At 43.6% G+C, this 20813-nt stretch overlaps 1 protein-coding gene across 1 annotated transcript in view; it reads right to left on the bottom strand.

Annotated features, from left to right (window-relative positions):
• Positions 1-10605: 10605 nt before the first annotated feature.
• The window catches only part of LOC148824270 (protein kinase C alpha type), a 191391-nt gene continuing 181183 nt past the window's right edge, over positions 10606-20813 (bottom strand). Inside the window, exon 17 of the mRNA XM_088926771.1 lies at positions 10606-16169. Within this exon, the coding sequence (XP_088782897.1) occupies positions 16005-16169 (165 nt within the window). The 3' untranslated portion in view covers positions 10606-16004. The remainder of the gene's footprint in view (positions 16170-20813) is intronic.

Raw genomic sequence — 20813 nt, forward strand, 5'->3', positions numbered from 1 at the left:
AGTGCGCAGGGAGAGACCCACTCCTTCACAGTGGCTAAACCGACACCGACCTGCTCTCTCGGCTAATAGTGGCGTGTAGCTCCCCTGTCCCTTCCACAGAACACCTGGAATTGGCGTGTTTTTAGACAGGACGCCACCGCTTGATTTCCCAAGATGAGACTCGGGAAAATAAACCTCCACACACAATAAGACTGTCGGTCTCTGCCTAATGGGCGCTTCTGCCAGCGGACTTTATGCCAAGAGATGCAGTAGAGATACCTGTACATATAACATACATGTGTGTGTAAGACGTCGAGTACTATATATTGTACAGAGAGCGATATGCATAAGGCTCAATGTAGATTAGGAAACCAAGTAGAAGCACTGATTTGCACTTTGAAGGCAAGATCCTTCCGGGACATTTACTGAATTACTATTTTTTAGCAGCAAAAACAGTCAATGCTCCGCAGATTCCGATAGTATTACAGCGACCTTGCTTTGTTCTTATCAGAAACTGGCAAAACTTTCACTAAAAATAGCTTTCCTGGCGGAACGACATATGGCCGGTGCATAAATTATGTACAGGCATCTGGTGCATTACGTCTTTTTGATAATGCATAATTTAAAGCCTCGTTTGGTTTAGTTTACTGCTCAGGTGGGTAACTTTCACGTTAGGATAATTTAGCCGGAGGAATAGTACTGCGTCGCTTTCCATTTTCAAGAGGGGACCGAGGCTGCCCCCGCCTAACGACCGGACTTCCAAAGAGAACCGGAAAAGTAAGGAATGCGTCAGTCGTAGACAGCGCACGGACCTCCGCGCCCCCCTCTCTCTACAGATTGAATATAAGATTAAAAATGAAACAAATACGTTCGTCTGCACGGCCCGTTGAACCCAGCTGCGCCTCTCGCGGTGAAGAGAGCCGGGGGGTTTGCGGGCGAGCAGCACCGCAGTTGCTCTCCTCGCGGCGCTGCCTCCAGCCGGCAACTTGCCGAGTGCTATTAGCGCTCACTGAGCCGGACCGATACCGGGGAGCTGCATCGCACTGATAACCCCTCGCCCCGCCGCTACTACTGCTTTACCGCGAACACAGACGCTACCGCCACAAACGGGACGACTTCTGACGTTACCCATTGTAAAGCAGTTGTTAAAACCCGTAAAGTTTAACGGTAATAATTCTGCTAGTAAAACCGTAGCACACTGTTTCGTAATAGGCCTATGCCTTTTAGTTTCAGTGAACAGTATTTTTGTTTCGGGATTTTGCAACTGTAGCATGAAGAGAGATTGAGAGGGGGGGACTTACCTATTGATCTTGGCGAAAATAGCCCGGAAACGTGTGTCGAAGATAAAAACAGGCCAGCTTCGCAGGCTTTAAAGATGTGTAGCCGACTGCACAGGTATCGAGCTCGACAGGCAGCGGGCCTGGGCTGACCCTGCGCTCCGGGACCGCCGGGAGATTGGTGGGCTTCAGCGGCGTCTCTCCCCGGCTGATCGCAGAAACAAAACATAAACAGTTCTGCCACTCACATATTTACGGTTTAATTACAGTACACGCATTTACTTGTAGTTAAATATTGATCTTGGCAATGTGTGCGCGCGCAGGCTGAAAAGTTACATTTGGGTGAAAAGTGAACTGTTTCTGGTCTGCTGCTTAAAATGGGGTTAGCAACTTCCTTCTAATCAAACATCTTTTTTTTTTGCACCACTTTCTCGATGTTGATGTTGATAATTGCTTATTTATGGTGTAGCGGCGAGGCTTAATAATAAGGCAGAATTAAGTGTTTCTGAGCTTCCCAAATGAGGCCCCATTTCTCTGTTCATCTCTGTGGTGCAGCCACAGAGAGACCATTAGTGCAGGGTGATTTAAGGTTTCCTAGGACAGCTCCCAAAGGGGGATGCACTTAGCTAAGTCTGGCTATCATGATCAATGGTCATCCATTGGCGCCTATCTGTCTAGGGAGTGCCAGTTGGACATCTGGACTGCATTACTAAGTGTCAGGACTAAGTGACTCATATCTCACTGTGATCAACCAATCAGGGACTGGTAGGGCCGAGTAACCCACGTGGGACTCTGATGCCCATGGAACTTTCAGCCAATCAACGAGCTGAAGTTCCTCCAGGTAAAAACAGGCAACACAGGCCTGGAGATTCAGATTCAACAAGATTCAGATTCGGGAGATTCAGTAAGATTCTGGAGAGGATTCTGTGGACTGTTCTAAAGGGAATTCAAAGGAGAATTCCAGGGCAGGACGGCCCAGGAGCAGAAGGCTCCCAAGGGCAGGACATTCTCGCAGCGCGCCTCCTGACCATCCCGAGACTCAGCCCGGACAACCACGGAACGGCCAGTGTGTCCGAGTGCCAGAACTTTCCTTTGTTCTAAGAGTCTAGAGTGGAGGTTGCCAGAGAGTAACCAGCAGCAGGCCTCGTGGACAGGTCAGAACTGTGGACAGCTGAATCACTATTCAGAACTAGCTCTTCATCAGGAACGAACCGGTCCTCTTCCTGACTTGCTGGGATCCACAGTAACTTTTCTCCTGTGTGCAAACTTTGCTAGTTAAAGCCAACACAACTAGCCGGTCAGTGAGCATCAGCAGCGCACCGTCGCAAGCCGCACAGCACAGCCTGGCACCGAGCCAGAGAGCGCGGATTGGACAGCAACAAGCCTGCAACTGTTTCTTTGTGCCCGCAGGAGATCTGAATCCCCAGAAATTGGATGAGTATTCAACTTCAATGCATTACAGCTCGAGAATTCAATTGTTATCCCAACCAGTTGATATCAATTTAATTCCTAAGAGTTATGTACTTGTTTTGAGTATCTAATGTAGAAGTTGTAACCAAGTTCACTTTACGAAACGGTCTTAATGAATGATATACTGAACGTATGTCCTCTTGATATATGTAACTCTTCGTAACTGATTGAATATATATCTTTTGTATTCTGATAACCTTCTCGATAAGATCTGTTAGGTTTACATGCATATTCTATGTATTAATAAATGTATCCTCGTGTATTAGTACCTGTGTGTGCGCGTTGTTTGAGTTATGTCGCGTGGTTGGATTCTAAAGCCATCAAAAGAATCAACTTTGTGATTTACTGCTACAATTGATAATTGTCTCAGTAAATGCCCAAACCCTACAGAACTGGTGCCTTCAGAGAGCCACTATGATTACATATTTGGCGTCCCTGAACGGCTATGAAACACTACAATGGTCTATAAAGCAGGGGTTTCCTCTGTAGGCTTTCTTCCCACTGTATATTGAAGTCAATTTACTGGTGTATGGAAATAATGTGACGCACCGCATTGTAGCAGCAGTCAGATCTAAATGTTGTAAAATGAACCCTGTCTCTGTGCCATGGGGTTTAGTATATCTGTCCAGAATTCCTGAAGATGACCACAAAGCAAAACTGCACAAATAATTCAATTAAAACTTGACTGTCCTCTCTTAATAAGCCAAGGTAGTTAGAGGTGCGTGTCATTCCTGTCTGTTGGTCTACAGCAAATTATTAATGTGCTTTAAAAACAGAAAAATATTGTTTGTTCTCTGAATCCACCCAGTCCTATTTTACACCGAACCAAAACTGTCCTGAGTACAGTGAGTATTAATGACTTGCTGTTGATCGAGTCCACTCTGCAGGTGATGATGCCCTCTGTCTCTTTCTTGTGCACCACTCTGTGTTCAATAACTGGTGAGACAAAACGTATTGTTCCAGGCAACACAACTGGAGAGAGTGCCAGACATCCAATTTCTCAAACAGTATGGTGTCCTAAAAGCTCGTTCGTAAGCGAAAATGAGAAAACATAAACACAATAAGCTAACCCGGGTCCACACAGGCAAACATGTCAGAAAAATAAGGAAGGGACCTAAAATAACAACTCATTTGAAAATATTATCTTGTACTGGTTTCCTTCTGATGAGCTTTAAATGCTGCACAGCACAAATAATGCTGTCCAATCGTTTTGCACAGATTTAAGTAGGTCCTGTGGTCGTTAAAAACTGGTGAGGCAGGTAAGGGCCAGAGGTGAACAGAATCATTCAGTCTTCACACGTTAGCTCGCTGTTTTTATTTCACAGGATTCAAATCCATTGTCACGCTCATCTGTTCACTGCGTTTGCAAGGTAATCAGACTCCTTAGTCCAGGAAGGTAATAAAACCCATACAACGAGCGAGCCTTTATGACTGTCCCTTTGCCAAACCAATAGGCCTGCAATTTTTACGAACAAGAGTCTTAAATTATCCACCTCTCCTTGTGAATGTGCCGTGCGTGTTGCCTCAAGACTCCAGTATTTCAGACACATTAGCGTGGCCTTGAAGACTTTCTGCCGGGGTTTGTGGCTATTTTTACCCCTTCTCCCCTCCCTCCCTGTGTGCTAATAATAACCCCAAGGTCTCCCATAACGTGCGTGTGTCTCCCTGTGCGCTGTGCTGGAGTTGTCAGAGCACCCTGCGCTGTGTCGCGGGCGCAGTGAGATGTAATCATCCAGCAGCCAGGCCCCTGTTGCAGCACCAATCTGGAGTTCTAAAACTGGGACATCTCCCCATCCCTGACATCCTTTATTTGGAAAATTCCCCAAACAGGGGGGTATCCTAGATGCGTTGATCGATGGCAGAGCTAAGCAGCGTGTCTGTCATGCCTTTCCTCTGGAACATCAGAAATCTGCTCCAGACAGCGCTGCACCAATCCTCCCTTTCTGTGCCTCCGATCAGTGCTGCAGGAAGGAGCTCGTCAGCCCACACTGTGCTTGAAAGTCTAAGCTCGATGGAATCGAGAACTGCCAGATAAATTCAGAAATGACTTTTAAACTGTGAAATAGTAGAAAAAAATCCAACAAGGTTTGTGCTCAGTTCTGCTTGGGGTGAATCATGAAACGGAGCTGCAGAAAAGCTGTTGCCTCCATTAAAATCTAAGAAGCACGGCACAGCTGGGGTATGTTGTTAAAAATATGCTGCAACTAATTAAATCAATGTGTACAGGTCAATTTTGATTTAAATCTCACCAGTTTGCAAGCATGACTACACTGACAAAACATGTTTTTTTGCCTTTTTACCATCTAGTAAACCGTAGAGGTAAAAGGTTTTTTTCCCCTTGTTCACTGGAGGATATCGGCTGCATCTCTGCTAGAGTGGACTACAGGAGGGAGGTGAGAAATTCCATCCAGATGCATTTCAACTCCTCAGACCTCCCGATGGAGCAGTGCCAGAGGGACCCCTGAGTTCCGCATGCTGTACAATGTGAAGACACCTACACGTCCCCTGCAGAGCGCTGTATTAACTAAGACACCAGGCTGGAGGGCAGGACACTTGTCAGGGATGTGTCTGTAGAGCATGTCGGGATCTGCTGCAGGGGGTGGGCAGCCTGAGTCACAGGATCTGCTGCGCCTCTCGCACCAGATTAGGTGCGAGACCTTAGGAAGTGGTCTCGAAGCACTGCGCCTAATTAACTACTGTTTCTTTCTCGGCTTTTCTGAGGACAACAAAACCTGTCACGAAGCTGCAAAATAGAATCGGAGTGCCTTGCTATTTGGGGTTCTTGATATCTGCTTCAGAAGTCATCTGTTGCAACTGTAGTAAATAGAAGGGTTAACCCTGGCAGGCTCTTGCTCAGAGACACAGTATCCTTCCAGTGTGCCAGCCAGTAGCTCAGCCTTTATTGTCTGGTGGGTCTTCTGCTACAGAAGAGCTCCTTTATTAATTGTGTGCTGTCAAGGGGCCTGGGGAGGGAGGGCAGAAGCCCCTGGTTTCTGAGGAAGCTGATTTGCTATGGCTGCGTGTGAAACCCAGGAAGACAAGAAAGCTGGGAAATAATGAGATTAGGGGCTGCATAGACCGCTTTTGTGGGATTCCAATTAGCTTTACCAAATTAGATTACACAGGCCTGAGAAACAACGAGAGAGAGAGAAGGAGGTGTGCATGTGACTTTCCGATGGTGCGATACATTTGAAACGCAGAGCTGTGAACAGCTCCTCTGTGGCTCCCAGTCATCTTTCGCAGAGATGGCTCGTCACAAATACCTCTTTGGGATGAAACCGACATGCCTGTCCCCTGGTGCTGGAATGAGTCTTGGGGTTAAATTGGAGAATAACACACAGTCGACCTTTTAAAAAAAAACAACATTAGCATCCTGCTTCTAAAGAACTCGGATTATTACTTGTCCACCTCTTCTAACCTCGTTAAAAAACAGGGATGAGTCACTATAAAGGAAGCCTAAACCCAGACAAGTGCAGTAATCTTGCCTTCTTTTACATTCTATACATTCAAGTGTTCATCATAGAATGTGGGGCGTTGGTGCTGGTGTCATTGTAACATGCTTTGTTGGTGACAGGCTAGCAAGTTATGTTGGGCATGTTGCAGAAAAGTGTTTTATATCCTCTTTCTGAATGTAACCCTTGGGAACACACATTTATCCAAGCTTTTTGGGGGGATCCCTCTTCCAGTGGTCTGTTGGCCAAGCCAAGATGGCTTTGGGGGGTGGATGACAGAAAACCAGTTTGGGGAATTTGATGGTCTTTCAAATGTGTTTGTAGCCGGGAGCGTGTTTATATCCAGAGCTGCATCCGTAAGTATAAGCCCCCTTCGTAAGTATAAGCCTTTTCAAATTACTCACTTTCAGGAATTAAATACACCATAAACTAAGATGAAACGTTGCTAAGAAGCACAGTTTTTAACAAAAATCATGTCTTAAACTTAGTCAATAAGCTTGTTTCAAATACACCTCTTCGTCCATGCAGTGTGTATAGTATGTGCTAATACCTTTTTCTTGTCCTAAGCCTGATTACAGGACATTAGTCCCTATCTACACTTATCAGCTAATTGAACCTTTGAGGGAAGAATGAACAAACAGAAACAGTGCTTTGTGTTTTTTTTATTAAACCCCATTGGCATATTTCCCTTAGTTGTTAATCACACTGCGTCAACTGTGCAGACTTCAAGAACGTGCATCTGGAGAGCTGGAGATATGGGGTTCAACTGTCTTCCAGAGAAGTTAATTATTTAATGTGATTCCTTTAGTTTACAATGGCAAGTCATATTCTTACAGTGTTTACTGCCGTGCGAGTTGCTTAACAAAATGCACACAGATGTTGTTGTGGAAAGGTGCCTGATGCCTCTGAGGTGTGCTCGTAGGCAGAAGCCCTAATTTCCTCCCATTCTATCTGGATGATGAGCTACAGGGGGAAAAAGATCTTTACTTTATGTAGGGAAGCTGCATGTGTGTTCTTATTGGCTTCTCTTCCTTGAGATAACCGTAAGTGAAATCCCAAACTCTTTCCCTTCTCTAGCGCACAATTCTGGGAGTAACTGAGGAAGAGTAGTGGTGTGTGACAGGCACTGGGAAGGTTAGAAGACACTAATCAACAATCAGTTCCCTAACGAATTACAAAATAGAGTTGGAGTCGGCACCAGTTAGCGCTGGAGGCACAGAGAGGCGCCCGAGAGGCAATCCAGCGTGTTTAATTACAGCTGGAGGCTAACGAGGAGAGGGCTTGCTTCCTGCGGGGCTAACGGGGTGCGTTGCAGAGCTTTTTCCACTCCCCCAGCGCGCAGAGGAAACCAGCCTCTTTCAGACAGGCAGCACTTCACGAGTGGGGTCTAGTCCTACAGCAGCCGTGTCCAGAGAGGTGAAGCCCTCCTTTGTGAGCGTATATTGTTCATTCTAGGACTGGAGAATGGCAGCCGTCTGTTCAAATAGATTTAGTTTTGTTTTGCATATAGTAAGTGTGCCTACAGTATGTATTCAGTGTGTGTATCAATCCATCCATCCATCCATTTTCCAAGTGCTTTATCCGTTACAGGGTCAGTGGGAATCCGGAGCCTAGCAGTGGGCACAGGGCAGGATACACTCAGGACAGGACCAGTCCACTGCAGGGGTGGGTTTTTTCTCCCAGAAGTCAATAAATGTACCAGTCTATCTTTGGATTGTAGAGGAAACAGGAGCACCCGGAGGAAACCCACGTGAACACAGGGAGAACATACAAACTCCACGCAGACAGCACCTCAGGACCTGAACCCAGGGCGCCAGTGTTACAAGGAAGCGGCGCTATCCACTGCAACACTGTACTGAGCGTGAGAGTAGAGCAGAGTTTATTGTCATGTGCACAAGTTCAAAAAAATACTTAGTTGCATGTATCCTCCTATACAAAGACATCAAGGAAACACCAAAAACAAAAACACAGAACAGTGGCAACAACAAGTTAAGTAACATGCATCCTAGAGGAGAAAAAAAACATCAGTGTGAGCCAGTGGTATAGTATATATATCCTTCTTCTCCAAACATGCATTAGTGGATAAGCCTTTGGACTTTTATAACTGGTGGGTTTTGGGTTCGAGTCCATACCTTGAGCAAGGCTCTTTACCCCAGTTGCTCCATTCCACTCAGCTGTATAAAGGGGAGCCAGCATTGCTTTTCTAAGGTGAATCCTTTTGTTCACACAATTAAAATAAGATCAAGAGCTTTGCTAATAAATGCAATAACCAGCTACTTCTGTCATTAAGTCTGCCTCACTTCCCTTGCGGGTATTTAAGCAGGACAAACTACACCAATTAGTGGTGTTGCTCTAACGCAAGTCTGTAATTGCCTGCAGATCCTCAGAAAAGTCTAAATAATAGGGAAATTATCTCCCAAGCACAATGCCGTATGAAAATGAAAGCCTGTTGGAAATAACAGGCTGGGGAGGAGGCTGATGCAAAGCTCACAAGATTAAAGAGCTACAGTGCGAAGCAGCCATGGTTAAATGAGGAGAGATGTAACGGAAATGTTGATGAGTAATCGCCACTCACGGCTGCAGTTGGTGGTGTCCTGCTCTAGCCTAGCTGTGTAGACGTTTCAAGGCTAAAGGAGCACTGGTGCTGTGGCAGGAAGAACTGAGGCGCACTTGCCTTGCTGGCAACACAAGGAAAAGCAACAGCAGCGGCAGGGCTGGACTGGGCCAGTAGGGGCTGCTCTCAGACACTGCCCTCTCAGCTCTCTTTACTGCGTCGGGAGCAACAGGGAGGGCCAGGAGGACAGCCTGGTCTGAAGCGGAACAAAAACCACATGCAGGAAAATGGAAAACAGACTCAGAGACCTCACACTTAGAAGGCGTTGGGAAATGACTAAGTGCCTCATCGGTTGAGACGAGAGGCGATGAGCAGCAAGTACTGTAGCACGCAGAAGTGATGCAATGTGACGCTATTGGCAGCGAAGTGCGCCGTCGTCTTAATGGTGGAGCTGTTGCTGTTGAATTTTTTTCAGGAAATATTGAACTTTCCAACATCCTTCATTTAGAAGCTAGAAGGCGAAAACAAAAAACCAGGGCTTTGATTTTTTTTTTTTAATAAAGTAAATAAAAGGGGCTTTTGCATAAGTCACATCTATTTAATTACAAGCAAAGGGAGCTGGGGCTCATGCATTCTTTGGTAAAACAAGGAAAGCTGGTAAAAAGAATCATGGTAGTGTCTTTGGCTTTAAATGAATTTTAGTGATACCTATTTTGCCACAACAACTTCCTAGACCCCTTCAAGTAGCAAGGAGCTTGTAAACTTGGTGATCTCTCAGTTTCACAGACTAATGGGGGGGGAGGGTTTTGTACATTTTTACACCCCCCCCAAAATACTATTACAGTATGAGAAATACATACTGTATATGCTTCCTGGACCCTTTGACTTATTTTTTAACCGTTACAACCAAGACAGTCAATGAAAATTGTTCCTGTGAATTTTTTTATCATTCATGAAGTTATTTTTTTTCCATGTCAGAATGTAAATATACTGTATAAAATTTGTGAAAGCATCCAAAACACAAACACCATCCATCATAAGCAACTGACCTGATCCTATAGGGCACCATTCATAGTTCAGAATCTTATACACACATACTGTAGTATTTATTTTTAACTTGTATTATTCGTACATTTCCCCATTATTGCCGGGAAAGTCAAGATATTTCTGATTTTACCCACAAAATTCCCCTTTGAGCAGACTTGATTAAAGGGAGGGTCTGCTCTCCCTGGAATGGATCCACCTCCTTCTGCTGCAGAACTCAGTTCCACCAGGAGGCCACTTCAGCATGTTTCACTTCAGAGCTGAACCCTTTGGTTGCCTCCGATTGTGACTGTTCCAGAATAAGGGACAATGGGGCTGCAGGCTTTCTCTAAAGCGAAGCACAAACTACTGGAAAAAAAACAAGCAATGCAAATTCCAGTAGCTCAAACTTCACAGATTAAATATCTGGGACTCAGATTTCACGCTCTTTCGAGACCGCTTATATATTAAGCCTTTATCTTGCTGAATTTGAGCTCAGCTCTCCATACAGTACATAAGCACTGCTGCAGAATGCCAACATCTCCACCGGTCCAGCAGAGTCCTGGAGAGAGTGCGCTCTCCAGCTCTGCCTGTCCTCCTGTTGTTTTCTGAACTGTGACGGGGGTTTTATTTACAGCTGGAACACAACGGGCAGGGTTTCCATCAGCAGAGCAACAGGGATCAGCCTCGGGGAGGGGGAGTTTAACAAGATGTACGAACTCCAAAGCCAAAAGGAAAAACAGAAACCCCTGATGGGCGTGTGGGCAACACACCCAGAGCAACTTTCTCTCCCATCCTTGGCGCCTCGCTTAGTACCCACCCCAGCAAGGAGGAGCCGTGGATGCAAATTCGATTACTTCATTGTCATATACCTTTATTTGTACACACCCTTCAAACTACAGTTAACAGGGAACAAAGCAGAACATGCAAAACAGAAAAAGGAACGACCAAAACAAGAAAAAGGAAAAAGAACCATTAGGCAATTATAAGAAAATAATATACAGTATGTTAAGGAGGATTTGATGAAGGACAACCATTCTATCAACAGCATGCTGCAGCACAGAGACTGCTGTGCTGGCCCTGTTCTTGTAGAAAGCACTGGGACCCCTCTCTTTTTTTGCCATCATCTACTGTATATTAGATCAATATCAGACTGAGATTATCAAGGGGAAGACAGTATTAATTACACGTTTATTCTGACCGTACATTTGGTAGGCTTTGTTATGCTTATACCAGATCTGATAAAAGCAGATGGTGGAACTACATTGAAAAAACACAAATGCAGTATAGCCAGATGCAAGTTTTTTCAGCACTACAGGAATTGTGCAGGATTTCAGTTTGGTTTTAGAATGCTTTCAGTAACATAAAAAATCTCTAATGGTGCATCTATCTGCAACTATTCTTTTATCTTTCAAAGGAAAATATTTGAATTAGAAAAGTCTCTCTAAGAACAGTGTGCCTGGTTAACCTCACTTCTCAAGATAAACTGCTCTGTCTCCACACTTTCTGCCATAACAGGGCCAGACGGAGATCATTCTGCCATCCTGCAGACCACCGTGACTTCAATATGAAAATAACATTCTCGTTCCACGTAGACATCTCAGAGTTATCACAGTTGTGCATCAATTTCTATATATGAAAGCCTAAGGATTCACAAAGTGCAGCGTACAGAAATCCCATTCCTGCTGATTTGTGCAAACTTCTCTCCATTTTGAAAGTTTTGCTTTTTAAAAAAATACAAAACAGCTTTATGTGCATTAGTTTCCAGAGACGACAAACCGAAAGCGATAAAATCACTGGGTTACAACATCGATAAGAAACGTTTGAATTCACCCTGCCCCATTACAAAAGGATTTTTCATTCGATACTTTTAATACCTCCTAAAGAAATGCTGAAATAAAAAAAACGGAGTAGCTTTTACAAACAGTATGAAATACACTGGTGAAACAGCAGGGCTTGATTATGGCACAAGGTACCAAAAGGGTTTTGACACATGATTAGAAAACAAACATGAAAACAGCCAAATAATACAATGTAGATGTATGGTCAGAAAAACAGTTAAACTATTGTGCTCTATCCCCAAATACAAATATTTCAATGGCCTGTACATATATGGAACTAAAATCTTACAGTGAAATATAAAAAATTCTCCTACTTTGAATCTATAACTGCTAAAGTTCTCAGGAGAGTCTCAGATGGATACTGAATATCAGAACAGTGACAGACAACCAAAATTAAATGTACCAAAAGCTAGGAATATTTACATTATATATTTGACAAAATAAGTACTCTATGGGATACCTGAAGCAGGTTAGAAATTCTCATAAAAGTAATAGTTGCACATACTGTATTTCTAGTCAGCTGAGGAGCTTACATATAATGCAAAACCATTTTAACTTAGCAAAATGCATCTTAAGAGGTACAAAGTATATTGCTGGGTACACGTTTTAAAGTAAGGAACATGTGGCATTCAGAATTTTTGAAGTACTGACTTGTATGTTGCAAAATACAGATTGTGTTTTTTCTTCTACAACCTACAAACCTCAACTTCAGAGCTGCCTCTAATACAAGTTTACAATGTTCAATAGATGCCTCAGACGCAGGGGGAATAAGCAGGTATAGATGAAGACATTGGGAAACAAGGCAGTATGCGTCTCGTCTTTCCTGTGATCCACAGGGGGAAACTGCGCCCTCATGCAAAAAGAAGTAATGTAGTCACTTGGCACCCGTGTGGTAATAAAAGCACAGAAGAAAAGACAAACTGTAAGGTAAAAATGTAATTAGTGTAGGGTCAGCAATGCATTCTTTTAGGACATACTGTATTTGGCAGTGGCGGAATTTTAAAGTCTGCAGGAATTTTGACAGGGTCTTGACTATTACAATTATTTCTAACAACACACAAACAACAGGCTTTGGTTTATCCCTGCATGAGCTCAAGCCCACGAACATCCCAAGTGACCTGGGGGTCCACGATCATGACGTTTATGAGGCCAAATGCAGTGAGATTTCATTCTGACTTTGAATCATGTACATCCTGAGGAAGAGGAGGAAGCTGGGCCTGCGGAGTCTTATTTACACACTTATTTAACCTTTCTTGGCAGGTCTCCAGTTGACTCAAGCGACTTAAAGAGACCCGGGAAACCTCTTGAAGAGCAAAGAAACTGAATTCTGGGAAGTGTGACTGCAGCCTCTGCTGTGGGACCACACGGGACACCTGTGTGGATTTGAATGCTATGGCATTCCGGGACCCCCCGAGACAGCTGGGCCGATGAACAGCTGCTATGGAAACAGGCTTGTGCTCATTCCCTCCGTCATTCACACTTCATGGATGAGACACCGAGGTGTGGTTCGTGAAGAGCAACACTGAAAGGATCATCTTTAGCTTCACAGCATGAGAAGTCCTGAAAGTATAACCAGCTGTCTGTTACCTTATTTATAAATGTATTAAAAAAAAAAAGCAAGGAATTCACCAAAGGTCATTAATGCTGCAATGTGGTATCATCCAGTTTATCTTTATAAAAGTTATACTGAAAGTTTTCTTTCTGTTTCTTAGCAAGAACTGAAGAAATCATTAGGGTTTAAAATGGTGGCGTTTCTCCTTCGCAGCTCTGGTCATCCCAGTGGTGTCTAGGTTTATTTTTAGCGTGGCTTTCTCTGTGCACTAAGTGCCTGCTGTTTTGGGTCTCTAATTTAGGCACAGATGTGAGCGAGAGTGCAAACATTAAGAAGGATTAAGAATGTTAAAATATGTAATCATCAGCACCTGCGAGCTTCTAGGATATGAATTACATCTTTGAATTATTTCTATATTTAAGAATTTGGCTTGAGCAAAGGAACAAAACAAGGGAAAAATATATCCTGCGATGAATGTCTCATTTTCTCTGGACACATAAATTACATGCTGTAATACCGTGACCTGCGATTCATGCAACACTTATCGCATGCATCTTGCTTATTGTACAGTACATGCACACCAGGAGGGTGACATTGTTTAAGTCACTTAACAGTAATTCCAAGGCAAGTATGCATTCTACCAGCACATGCTGAGTGTCAGAGTCAAAAATGCCCCCACATGAAACACGAAATCTGCCAACAACATCCTCTGCTCATCCCGGGAGAAATGAGAGCTCACAGACAGGTTCTGCAATCTAACAGGCACCAAAGTTATTAAATACACAGAGGACATATCCCACAATGTTGTTACAGACACTTTCATTCTTTCGTTATTACTGTTTTCTTATTTCTTCACGAATCACCATTGGATTAAAGTTCCCTTCTTGGTGTGAAAAAATCTGCGAGTACCTGGAACTTTCTGAAATGTCTTGTGTGTTTAAAATTGGTAAACAAGCTTAGCTATGACACTTTAAACATGTCTAGCCAAGGAAGAGAGAAAGAAAGCATGGAATCAAGCATAGTGGATATCCCTAACATCATAAAGAAACTCATTCTTAACATGTAACCAATAGACCACCTCCACAAATACAGCACATCTGTTGGAATAAAACAAACATCTGATTTACACTGCTAGACTGATAGTTTTATGTTTAGAAGGACTCTATATTTCTTAAATAGAAACATGCAGTAAGGTTTGCATGTCACATTTATAAAAACTGGTTCTTTTAGTTATCAAGCATTGACTTTTTTCCCTAACACTCAATCTGGATTAATATTTAACAATTTAATCTTCTTGACCTGCTCCTGATGGTCTGATATTATCTTAGAAAAAGGTGGCATTTGGACTTAACTGTCATCAAATAGACCCATTTCAGGACAAATTGTACAGTTTATTAAAAATTGCACAGTTTATATTATTGTAAGAGACAACACTGTATCCTACCTTGGAAATTGTTAAATATTTTCATTCCTTTGCATTGAGAGTGGATTTGTGTGTGTGACTAACATATCACATTGCAATTTGGATGTTTTACAGAATTCCATGATGGTAATAATAAGCAAAGCAAATCATGGGTCATGAAGTATAGGTGAGGTTTAGGTCCAGAAATATGATCGTTATCTGTAGGGTGAAGGCAGAACATAACTGCTGATATTAATTTTGATTACTGTAACTTCAGAAAAGTCTTTGACACAGCTATGATACAAAAATATGAACTACAATGGCATTTTGGCACAGCAGAAAATGCCATGGTGTTTTCTCCATTTTGTATGTTGTAGTAAATGTATTAAGATAGCACTTATCCAATAGCAGACTATGCTAAGGAAGGTTTCATCACTGATATGCAACCATGCCTTTGACTGCCCACAGGTTAGCAGCACAGGCGCAGGTGGTTGTTGGTCCTAAGAACTGTGTATTCACTGACAGCCCTTAGCATCATTATAAGAGACCAAGTAAAAACTGGACAAAAACCATGATGGCCCATCAAAGATCCTCGCCTTAACTTTTAACACAGAAATGATCGGACTTCAAAGAAAGCAACGTCATAAGACAGGTCTCCAGACCAAGCCTTCCTGGAGTGGCCAGTAATCTACACTACAGAGCTGTTTCTGCCCAGAGCTTCTACCATAGAACAGAGGCAAATGCATTCCTTCTATCACTGTGTGTATATATTTAATATAATACATCATTATATACTGTATATGTATGAGAAAAGCAGGAAGCAATACTATGAACCGGAAGGCTTAGGCCATGATTTCTTGCCAGGCCCTGAATCGACACTGGCTCCCCCTGGTCCTCTGACCAGCAGTTTGACAAGGCTGTGCTGACTGCGTCACCTCACGCACTCAGCCATTCCACTTGGTGCTCACCAGCGGAGAAGATCGAGGCGGGAACCAGTCCCTTCAGGCACAGACAAGGAACAATGGCTTGAGCCGTTTGTTTCAGCCTTTCGATTCTTGAGGTTGATCGTGGCGTGCAGCAAGCCAGGTAGAAACAGCTAAAGTTTTAAGTTTTGTCAGTAATTCCCGAGATCTCTCTCAATCCCAGCAGACGAAGAAGGTCGTCTGTCTGGTAATGCGTGAACACACAATCAGTGACAAGCGCGTGTAGGTTTTTTTTGTTGTGTGTTTGTTTAAATGCCCCTTCAGAATCCAGATTTGGCCACATTGCACACTACTTATTAACACATTATACCCCTACAACACTTCTGATATGTTTTTTTTTTACTGTTTTAAGAAAGACGTTAAGTATGAAAAGTTGTTGGTTTTAGTTCCTGGGTCACAGATTTTTTTGCCCATCAGCTCCACGTGTGTGTGAGTGTTCTGCGTTCCTGCTTGCTCCTCTCCGGCCTGACTTCATACCACGCTCTGTATGGAGGGGTGGATGAACTGGGGGTTGATGTAGGAGAAGCCCTCGAACTCGGCCTGGTCGATGTTGGCGATGACCAGCTGGTCCGGGGGGGTCAGCATGGGCTGGGTGCGCGTGAAGAACTTGTCGAAGTTCTCTGCCCCCTTGCCACACTGTCAGGAAAGGAAGGAGACAAAACAGAGAGCACGTCAGAGAGCCAGAACTCGCAATCGGCAAGGCCAGCGCTGAAGCACCACTGTGTTTTTTTCCACATGGACCACATATTAAAAAATAAACCATATTAAGAACCAGCCCCCTTGCATGGCACAGCGTGGAACCTGCTGAGCGGCCCACACTGCAGAGCAACCCAGCGCGAGAGCAATAACCCCAGCAGCTGGGAGATCCCACTCACAGTTGGCCGGAGACATGACTCACACCCCAACTGGACTACAGGGCTCAGGCTGGGCCCCAAAGGCAGGAGGATGAGAAACCAGTCAGCAGATCTCAGATCTCGCACAAGTATAACTTCACAGTTGTTTCTCCTCATCTACTACTGAGACGTGAGCTCACCAGTGTTTGTGATAGTCGCTGAAACATTAAGACCACGTGTACACAAAGTGAAAACCTCACAGATAAATTACTGTGTTGATAATTGTACATCTGCCTAAAAACTAGAAGCATTACATGTGCCAGGAAACTCATGAAACATGAAAAACAATAAACTTTCCTTGAATTTTACAAAAAAAATCAGATCTATTATTTTCTGGAGGGAATTTGGACTAGTTAATGTTGCAGCAGCACTAGTTTAAGTACTTCTGTCTCTTCTGGTTTTTTTCTCTCCAGTCGAGCTCCTAAACACAGATTATGATCTGAGTTTTTCTGTCTGGCACATATTTGTACACTTTGCTTCCAGCTCTTCAAAGGTGAAGTTGGATTTATGATTTAGGTTTCAACCCAGTACCAGTTTTGGAGTTTCACCTGCCACAGTGACCTCATTCTAGTGTGTTACCTGTAGTGTAGCCACTTAACTTCCACAGAATGAAAAAATCTGCATGGTGGGTGTGTTTGACGTGGCCACACCCACTATGGGTGTGTCCAATGTGATGTCAATCCTGCAGTGGGTGTGTCCAATACATTGGTAGTTCCATAGTGGGCGTATCATAATACCACATGGGGGATCTCATTACTGTGTCATTCCCAATGTGGGCGTGCCTGATGCCGAGCCACTCCTGATACCTATACAGTGATTACAGTGCCACCCCCACCTGTGTCTGTTCATCGTGAATTGAAAAACTCAGTAAGTCAACTGGGAAGCGGGTTAAGGAGAGGCTGTATAAAGTTCTCTTGCTGAAGTGATTGAAAACAATACTCTTGAAATAAAAATATTTTGATGCTCAGTTCCCACGAGGGAAACAAGTTAAATACAAGTCTGAACAGGGACGCAGTTCAATTACATAATCAATTAGCACCGGAGATGTAGGACGCAGGCAGAATGACAACCTCTAAGACCAGGGTTGTGAACAATTGCCATAAAAACTGTGACCAATCCACTACTGAGTACCACTGCGTTCTATATTATTTTCCACTTTCCTTTTGTTAGACCAAAAAGAACCCACACCATCTGTGAGGACACAAATGGAAACTAATTTGAAATGCATTTAAAACAGAGGCCAGGTTATGTGTCCTGAAGCTGGTACCTTGGCTTCTCTCTGGAAACAGCTGCTTGAGACCCTCAGATCAATTAGCTACTGATCTCAGATCAATTAAGAGGGCCTTCTCTCTTATGTTGAAGAAAAGTGCTCAACAAAGCAATAATGTGTTTCTTCCTGTTTCGTTTATTAAATTAAACCAATTAAAGAAGTGCACAGAAAAAACATTGCAATCAATTCAACTGAGCTGTACTATACAGAATAATTATCAACAAAATATACTTCTCAGTTCAGTTGCAACTTGTATGCTGTTAGCAGAGATGCTCCACTGTAACTGTCTCAGGGAACACAGGTCAAAACCCTGATTAAAAGATGATCAGGGAGAAGGGAATATTCAGACCTAACCACGTCCAGGCTTCTGGTGATTGCATTTTAAACACAGCCCCACACAATCAATATGTGCCCTCTACAGCAAGCCCTCTTCCAAGTCAATCAATGTGTTGAGGACACCAACCCCCTGGGGCAAAGCACGCCCGCCCGCCTTCGTCATTAACACCTTCCAAGCACGTCTCGCCTCCGAGTCTTCCAGATATCCAAGCCTGGCATTTCCAGTGTCAACTACCCACAAACCCCCAGCGGCTGACATCTGAATGACTATAGGAACATCTTCAGCACGTCTATAACAACAGGGACACGCCTGACGTGATTAAAGAGTGAAAAGAAGATTGGAATAAACCTGGTGCAGATGAATACTGAGGAAACCATTAGCTTTTCCACTGTCCACCTACTGTACATTGTGCTTCTAAGTGGAGATAAAATTAGCACTTGGGATCCCAGAGTAGCAGTACAAACTCACTCTGTAAACTCACTCATGGAAACCCAAATTGATTTCTGTGTCTGGCTGCACATGATTGTGAGCTGGAAGCGGATTTTAAGGGTTGTTTGAAGGTCTTAGAAGCTTTAGCCCTGCTTCGGGATACCATCTGGGCGGAGATACCCTTTCTATCTACAGAGGTCTGGCTGTGCATGTGTCTGCTTCACAGCAATAGGAGGGGAAGCACCTGATTCTGTGCCTTTCAACACCCCAGGCAGCCTGGAGAGCTGTGCTGTGAGTCTGCATGCAGGAGGAGATTAATAGGAAAAACACAAAGCGCTGCTGAATCTTTTATCCCAGTGTACAAACTGCTCCAGCCCAAAGGAGACGTGCGGAGAGCCAGCCCTTTTATAGTGCTGTCAGGTGTCAGAAGATCCCCTTAAATTAGAAACTAGCATTTCAAGAAAGTTTTTTTTTAAAAATATTTTTTATGAATGCAAGTCTAAAAAATCTTTTCATGTCAGGACAGTTTCTTTAACAAATTCACAGTTTACCACACCAGTGCCAAAAACACCTTCTGGCCTTACATGTCTATAGCACGCTGGATTTTTCCCCAAATCACATGGCAATATAGTGAGAGATAATTCCTTACACATACTGTACATAGCACTTTTCTGGACACTCCTCTCAGAGCACTTTACAGGAAATGGGGATCCCCTCCACCAGCACCACCAGTGTGCAGCCCCACCTGGATGATGCTCCAGTCCGCTCCCCACACACCAGCTCTCAGTGTGGAGGAGAGCAGAGTGAAGAAGCCAGTTCAGAGATGGGAGTACCTACAGTATCTGACAAGGTTCTAAAGTGAATTTAGAAACTAGAATATAAACTCCCTCTAATTGTGTCTCTTTTGCAATTTACCCCTCTTTCGTTATGTGCTCATCTCTCTGACCACATGGGTCAGAGACTAGGGGTGGCCATATAGATCCAGTTGCTAAAACACTGTGTTTTGTTAGCACAAGTTTGTTTCGTTTTCCTACAAATTAATTATATTGTTATTTAAGATGCAAGATGATATGAAATTATATATGTATACAGTGTAAATATGTGGGTAGAGAATTTTTGTTTTTTTAAAGGTAAGGTTTTAAAGGGAATGCTACTATTCAGGGAAGATGATGAATGAGCACCAATGTGAGTAATTGCCTTGTAGTGAAAGCCTTCGTTTCTGTGACGATCGGGCCTGACAGTTGGCTCCTGCTCGTTGATCAGCAGAGATGAGCGTCTTGCAGGACAGTGGAGCAGCTCACAGAGCAGGAAGTGTGTTCCTGCTACTTCCTGTGCCCTCCAGCCCGGGGCGCAGCGAGAAACGCCCCAGTCTGAGCACACACCCCGTCAGGAAATAACAGCTCAAAACTAACGATGGGAATTGCAATTAGAGGAGAAGAGTGATCAGTCTCTGTTCAAGCCGTATACACCATGTGTGTGAATCACACAGCTACGCACCAAGCGACTCTCCGGTTCCCTACAGGGAGAGCAAACCCAGCGACGCGGCAGAAGAAGAGTTAAAAACTCAGCACAGCACCCCCTGCACAGGGCTGACCAGCTCCCGGAACTCATAGGACTGCAGGTTCACTGCAAGACAGTCTCTGAGCTCATGTTAACTATCATCCACACTGGGAGTCTTGACAGATCCAGCCCCTATACTAATTAGTACTAAATAACATCAAAGTAAGAACTGTTAGGAGACATTACATAAACATTTAATACCAAAAGTATAAAGATTAAGGCTAAAATGATATATTTTTTACATTATACTATGATGGACACTCAAATACTCTTTATGTGAAAGGCCGAGTTCATACACTGTCATACACAATATTTCTAGAAACATTCGGTAGCTTTTTTACCTTATTTCTATATTATAGAATTCTAGTCTGCCATGCAAATAAAAATAATGCTAATTTGTCATGTGCAATTTTATGGATCAAATTAATTATGAAAAGGTTTATTGGAGTCATATTAATATTACACTGATGCTCCATAAAACACAAAACTAGATCTGTGACTGTGTCCTGATGTATTCCTTTTACAGGGAAGTGAAAAACACCCCCCATGCAAATTACATTACGTCGACCCTGCAGAGAAGAAGGGTTTAAGTTTTAATGCCAAGTACTTGTCTGCATCAGTCAGGTTGAGAAACAAAACAGAACTTTTCTCTGTCCTGCATTTTCCGAAGCCCAGCTCCAGCTGTCTGCTCTGTGGGTTACTGTCTGAAAAGCATTTCTAGGAACGCAGTGTGGCTCGCAGTAAAGGCTGTCGTGCTGCGCCACGAGCGGACGTCCCCCAGGGGCGTGGGA

The sequence above is a fragment of the Atractosteus spatula genome, chromosome 11, assembly GCF_055471065.1.
Source record: "Atractosteus spatula isolate fAtrSpa1 chromosome 11, fAtrSpa1.hap1, whole genome shotgun sequence".
In the NCBI taxonomy this organism is placed as follows: Eukaryota; Metazoa; Chordata; class Actinopteri; order Semionotiformes; family Lepisosteidae; genus Atractosteus; species Atractosteus spatula.